The sequence below is a fragment of the Arachis hypogaea genome, chromosome 14, assembly GCF_003086295.3.
Source record: "Arachis hypogaea cultivar Tifrunner chromosome 14, arahy.Tifrunner.gnm2.J5K5, whole genome shotgun sequence".
Taxonomy (NCBI): domain Eukaryota; kingdom Viridiplantae; phylum Streptophyta; class Magnoliopsida; order Fabales; family Fabaceae; genus Arachis; species Arachis hypogaea.
In genome coordinates, this window is record NC_092049.1 from 215,681 (window position 1) to 222,797 (window position 7,117).

At 38.6% G+C, this 7,117-nt stretch overlaps 1 protein-coding gene across 1 annotated transcript; it reads left to right on the forward strand.

Moving 5' to 3' along the window:
* Positions 1-428: 428 nt before the first annotated feature.
* LOC112740751 (sucrose synthase) lies at positions 429-4,928 on the forward strand. The gene is made up of 12 exons (XM_025789350.3): positions 429-668; positions 1,372-1,614; positions 1,701-1,852; positions 1,923-2,115; positions 2,210-2,641; positions 2,727-2,900; positions 2,982-3,098; positions 3,178-3,344; positions 3,437-3,661; positions 3,741-4,304; positions 4,392-4,530; positions 4,611-4,928. The coding sequence occupies exons 2-12, from the start codon at positions 1,390-1,392 to the stop codon at positions 4,641-4,643; spliced, it is 2,421 nt and encodes an 806-aa protein (XP_025645135.1). The 5' UTR covers positions 429-668; positions 1,372-1,389; the 3' UTR covers positions 4,644-4,928.
* Positions 4,929-7,117: the final 2,189 nt, after the last annotated feature.

Genomic DNA, 7,117 nt, shown 5'->3' on the forward strand with positions numbered 1-7,117 from the left:
TTTCCTAATTTTGACACTCGTGAAACCATGACATTGAAAGACGCACACGTTTTATCTCTCGTGGGATAAGGTCATTATCTCTCCTGAGGCTTTATTTTGTTTACACAGTAAACGAGATACATAAAAAATTATCTCGTTCACAGTATAAATAAGATAAGAGTGAAAAATTTAAATTGATAAATAATTTTTAAATTATTTATTTTTGATATTATTTTATTTATTAAAATAAAAAATCCAATAAACATGATATATCATATTCATTTAGCATGCGTGGATGTATTTACCAAGAAGGGCACACGTATTCTAGTTCCAGTCTAGCTACGGGTACAAATGGTATAAACATACATAGATTAGGCAATTACAAAATGACCCCTGTCCTCTAACTTCTCGGTGGGGTGGGGTAAGAAAGAGAAAGCCTATTGACCTTTGGTGAATCTCTTAAAATCAATCATATTTTTTTTTATTTTTTTTATATATTAATGGAATTAATAATAATTGATTATTTGTATGATGGTACGTTTATTATGTGAAATACCCATAAAGTGTTGGCGCTGCTGTTGCTTGGTCTATAAATGGAAGCATTCAGCCTGGGTTTCAATTCATTCATTCCTCTTCTCATTAACCCCCCCTCTCTTTTTTGCGTTTACTGTGTTTTCTTTCTCTCATAGGTATTCTATTTTTTCTCTCTCTTCATTTGCTTTCTTTGTCATTTTAGGCTTTACTCTGTTGTTGTTCTGTTTCTTTGCTCATCACTTTTCACTACCACCACCACCACCTCCACTTTCAGAACCAGCTAGAACATCTGCATGTGCATTTTGATCGCTAGATCAGGCTTCAATGTTCTTTGTCTTTGATCCTGAAGCTAACTAGTGATCATTTTGACCTTACACTAGCTCTGCTTTTGGTTCTGTTTCTGGAGGCTAAATTTTCAGTTGGTTTTACTCTGTAAAATTTTGCACTCTACTCGGTTTCTTGGGGGGAACGAGGTTCTGTCGGTTGGTTAACAGAATTTGATGCCCATGCATGTACTTTGGTTAAAGAAGGAACAAAATGAAAAGTTGATTACAGCCTGGCCTTGAACAAAGAGCTTCTTTGTTCGCTTCTCATCATTATTAACTAATTACTTATAATTTTGAAGGAATATAATCTCTAAAGTATGGTTATGAAGTAAATTTAGCTTTGGCCAACAACTTTGGTTGCTCTAGCTGTTCAAATTAATTAAATAAAAAGAAGAAAGTGATTACACTGGAAGATCTGATAATATGTGTATTTATGGGGAAGGTGGTAGGTGAGGGTGTGGGTGGTTGGGGTGTAGATTGAAAAATGATCGAATCCAATCGAATCCTGTTTTGATTTGAGTATTTTGTTCAGGTGGATCGTTGAGAGGGCATGGCCAGCGACCGTTTAACCCGCGTTCACAGCCTCCGTGAAAGGCTTGACGAAACCCTGACAGCCAACAGGAATGAGATTCTAGCTCTTCTGTCGAGGATCGAAGCCAAGGGTAAGGGGATCTTGCAACACCACCAAGTGATTGCTGAGTTTGAGGAAATCCCTGAGGAGAACAGGCAGAAGCTAACTGATGGTGCTTTTGGAGAAGTTCTTAGATCTACTCAGGTAAACAAGTATATATTGGAATATAACATCATCATGATTTGTGTGAATCTTTTTTTCTGAATTTCATTGTTTGCATATATACATAGGAAGCAATTGTTTTGCCTCCCTGGGTTGCTCTGGCAGTTCGTCCAAGGCCTGGTGTTTGGGAGTACCTTCGTGTCAATGTCCATGCTCTTGTTGTAGAAGAGTTGCAAGCTGCCGAGTACTTGCGCTTCAAGGAGGAGCTTGTTGATGGAAGGTAAATCAATTCTTAGCTTTCTTTTTGTCTTGTTTTGGTGCATGCATTCAAGTTTTTTTTGTTGGTGCAGTTCTAATGCCAACTTCGTTCTTGAGTTGGACTTCGAGCCCTTCACTGCCTCCTTCCCTCGCCCAACTCTCAACAAGTCTATCGGTAACGGCGTGCAGTTCCTTAACCGCCACCTGTCCGCAAAACTCTTCCATGACAAGGAGAGCTTGCATCCGCTTCTTGAATTCCTCAGACTTCACAGCTACAAGGGCAAGGTAACTACTTTCCAGTTTCTAGCTAGCCATGTTTGATGACTTCAATGTACACACAGATCTAAGTGATTGTGCAACATTTATACATGATATGCAGACGTTGATGTTGAACGACAGAATCCACAACCCAGATTCACTCCAACATGTTCTAAGGAAGGCGGAGGAGTATCTGGGAACCCTTCCCTCGGAGACTCCTTACTCAGAATTCGAGCACAAGTTCCAGGAGATTGGATTGGAGAGAGGGTGGGGTGACACCGCCGAGCGTGTCCTTGAGTCCATCCAACTCCTCTTGGACCTTCTTGAGGCTCCTGATCCCTGCACCCTTGAGACATTCCTCGATAGAATTCCCATGGTCTTCAACGTTGTCATCCTCTCTCCCCATGGTTACTTCGCCCAAGACAACGTCTTGGGCTACCCTGACACCGGTGGCCAGGTTGTTTACATCTTGGATCAAGTTCGTGCTTTGGAAAATGAGATGCTCCACCGCATCAAGCAACAAGGCTTGGATATCGTACCTCGCATTCTCATCGTAAGTGTTTATTGGTAATCTGTTTGATAGTGTTATGGTATTGATATTCTATCTAACTGGTGCATGTGAATTCTGTGAAATGTAGATCACCCGTCTTCTCCCTGATGCCGTAGGAACCACTTGTGGCCAACGTCTTGAGAAGGTTTTTGGAACCGAGCACTCTCACATTCTTCGTGTTCCCTTCAGAACAGAGAAGGGAATTGTTCGCAAATGGATCTCAAGATTCGAAGTCTGGCCCTATTTGGAAACTTACACCGAGGTAATTCAACTTCCTAGCCCATGTTGATGTGCACATAACAAGATTTTAACCTCCGAACCTGTTGATGTTTCTTTTCATTAGGATGTTGCACATGAACTTGCCAAGGAATTGCAAGGCAAGCCAGATTTGATTGTTGGAAACTACAGTGATGGAAACATTGTTGCCTCCTTGTTGGCACACAAACTAGGTGTCACTCAGGTTGGTATCAGTATCTTAATTAACGTTTTATTGACTATTTTTGAAACTGGAAGTAAAATTTCTCGTTTGTCTGTTGTAGTGTACAATTGCTCATGCACTTGAGAAGACCAAGTATCCCGAATCCGACATTTACTGGAAGAAGTTTGAAGAGAAGTATCACTTCTCATGCCAATTCACAGCTGATCTTTTCGCCATGAACCACACTGACTTCATCATCACCAGTACATTCCAAGAAATTGCCGGAAGGTGAATTTATATGTTAAGATGTGTTTTGTCTTTATGGATTAGTGATGACGTTGGTTGCTAAAGTTGAAGTACATGGCTTGGTGTATAAACAGCAAGGACACAGTTGGACAGTATGAGAGTCACACAGCATTCACCCTCCCCGGACTGTACCGTGTTGTTCACGGCATTGATGTGTTCGATCCAAAGTTCAACATTGTGTCCCCTGGTGCCGATCAAACCATTTACTTCCCATACACTGATGGTAGCCGCAGGTTGACTGCATTCCACCCGGAGATCGAAGAGCTTCTCTACAGCTCAGTGGAGAATGAAGAACACATGTTAGTATCTGTGCCTCCCCTCACACTTACATGAATGGCTAATGCTAATAATAATGCGATTTAATTTTTGTTGCAACAGTTGTGTGTTGAAGGACCGCAGCAAGCCAATCATCTTCACCATGGCTAGGTTGGACCGTGTGAAGAACATCACCGGACTTGTGGAGTGGTACGGCAAAAACGCCCGCCTGCGTGAGCTGGTGAACTTGGTTGTGGTGGCCGGAGACAGGAGGAAGGAGTCGAAGGATCTTGAGGAGAAGGCGGAGATGAAGAAGATGTACGGGCTGATCGAGACGTACAAGCTGAACGGGCAGTTCAGGTGGATCTCGTCACAGATGAACCGTGTGAGGAATGGAGAGCTGTACCGTGTAATTTGCGACACGAAGGGAGCGTTCGTGCAGCCCGCCGTGTACGAAGCGTTCGGGTTGACGGTGGTTGAGGCCATGACATGCGGCTTGCCAACCTTCGCAACATGCAATGGTGGTCCTGCTGAGATCATTGTTCATGGCAAGTCGGGCTTCCACATTGACCCTTACCATGGTGACCGCGCCGCTGATCTGCTCGTTGATTTCTTTGACAAGTGCAAGGTTGATCCAACCCACTGGGACAACATTTCCCAGGGTGGTCTCCAGCGTATTGAAGAGAAGTAAGTCCACTCCACACCCCCAATTTATGCACTTTGTGTTTTTTATTCTGCATTCTTAACCACCACCCATTGTTTTTTGTTCCATAGGTACACATGGCAAATCTACTCTCAGAGGCTTTTGACTCTAACCGGTGTCTATGGCTTCTGGAAGCATGTCTCCAACCTTGACCGCCGTGAGAGCCGCCGTTACCTTGAGATGTTCTATGCTCTTAAATACCGCAAATTGGTATGCTTAATTTTTTGTCTTTCATTTCTGCCTGTGTTCTTCCAAAAACTAATAATGTTTTTTCTTGTGTGTCACATTAGGCCGAGTCTGTGCCACTTGCTGTGGAGGAGTAAACGAGAGACGAGTAGATACAAGCAAGCTAAGGGAATATGGATGATGGAGGATCCGGCTTTTTCTCTATTTCGAGTCTTTATTTCTCTTTGGGTTTTATAAATAATGTGGAAAAATGATTTTGAATTTTGTCAATTAGGATTTTGGATAAAAAAAGTTGAGAAAAATAGTCTTTTCTCGGTTTTTTTTTTTTTTTTTCTTTTTTATGATTTGAATGTTGATTGCAAAGCCTTGAATGTTGGGTGGGGTTTACCCGTTATTTCCAATTTTAAGCTGTGCCTTCGTTATCTCTTGCTCTTCAACTCGTGATACTCAGATAGATAAATAGATTAACTTTAAAAACTGTGACAAAATTAAATTAAAGTGTGTTGAGCAAAGTCATTTCCGCAGTACGCAATTTGATCGCTAAATTGGACAATTTGCAAAATCGTCAATTGTCGTTATTCGATTCGTTGTTCTTCACCAGCGGCAACTTGCAAAGATCAAGTACCTTTTAAGTACGGTAAAATCCAAACTGCGTCATTGCATTACATTGAGATGGCAAGATAAATATCTCATCTTCAAAAGTTGATTGTGGTAAAGACTTGCTATCTCGTTATAATTTAACGAATAACTCTACCATTTAGTTACATATTAATCGTTCCCGGTAACGACAATATATCATTTATAAAAAGTTAATAAAAAGTATAGAGATATTTTCTCTTTAAAAAAAAAAAAACTAGTGATACTTTCAATAGAAAGCATAAGAGTGACATGTTAGGATCCGATAGCAACTTCCCCAGCGTGTTGGCTCATTTGAAGCCCCTGGCTGTGAATGTGTTCTCCACCTATTTGCACAATTAGCATTGGGCCCTCCAAGCATTAGTTCTTTCCCACTTTTGTTTTTCTTCCTTGTCATTTTCTATATTCAACAAATACAAATATCCATTTTCAAAGAGTATAACAAATGGGGGAAAGAAAGAAAGAAAAAAAATAAATAAATGAAAAGAAAAGACAACAATAGTAGTGATTATGATGAAGTTCAAGTTGTACCTGTGATTCCGCTTGCACCAACTAGTTAATTGTGTGTGTGGGGTTGCACTTTAACAGTATCAGTATGACATTATCACTTGTCTCAACTCTCAGGAGTCTTAAAAACGACGTGCTCCTAACCCCCCAAGAACCAAAGCCCAGAGCAAAAGCTTCGATTCATAGTATTCTTTTTAATTTAATTTTTATGCATATTAATATAATTTTTTTTTACACAAATAACTAATCTCATATTAAGTAAAAATACTTAATTTTCAAACTTATTATTTAAAATATCATCTATACACATCAATCCGATTGTCAATATATTAAAATTAAATTATTAATTTTATTCTAAAAACTTGTCTTAAATACATTTATCATTAATTCATCTTAGCAATCTATTTGAATTGTTAATAGCGTTAATTAAATTATCTAGGTCTACTACATTACAATACCTTGTTTGATAAGACATATTACCTGAGAACATGAATTATTTGGAAATATTTAAACATTACTGAAAATCTAATTACACTAAAACAAAATAATATTTTGGCGATGGTTTTTTTTAATGTTTAGTGACAGTATTACTGTCGCTAAATTTTTTTACAACTGTTAAAAAAAGTCATGAATTTGAGCGTCGCCGCCATGTGACATAGTGACAATTTTGGACCACTGTTGGTAAAAAAGTGTCACTAAATTGTTTATGACGATTTTTGAAATATAAATCCATCACTAATTTATAACACTTGTTAAGGTGTTTTTTTATACTATATTTCGCGACGGTTTAAAACTGCCACTATGTTAGTAAATCCTCTGACTTTAGAAAAAGAAAAAGAATTTAGTAACACTTAGTCCAGGTAACCTTGCAAGTTGCAACCACTGCTACTTTGATTGTTAGAGAAAATTGTTGTCATCATCACAATCTGAGCGTCACACATTTACCTAATTTGGGGTAGTGTTAGTAACAATATTTTTATTTGTTGATCTACCGAACGTCCTCATGGTTTATTTAATTATTTAAATATAACTTTTGGAGGGGAAATGAAAGTCTTAGCCTATTGCAGTTTCAACGGCCACCAGGTGCCTTAATCATTTTTCATTTGGCATTTCCCATGCCTTTTTGTCCATATATAATAATCTCGTGCAACATGCTTAATATTGTAGCCATCCTTCTTTGTTTTCACTTATTTGTAGCCATCCTTCTTTGTTTTCGCTGATTTTGTTTTGTGGTAGAATTCTCATTTACAATTGTCTTTCATTTTAAGTTAATAGTTGAGAATTATTAGATGATAATTTAGTCAAACTTATCAAATCATCTAAAAATTCTCAAATATCAATTTCACGGAAAAATAACTACAAGTGAGTTTTCCGAGTTTCCACCTTATTTTGCTGATTGTGAAATGAGAATATGTATGCGGTTGAAAATGAACTAGCAAAACTAGAGAAAATATACTATTAGACAAAA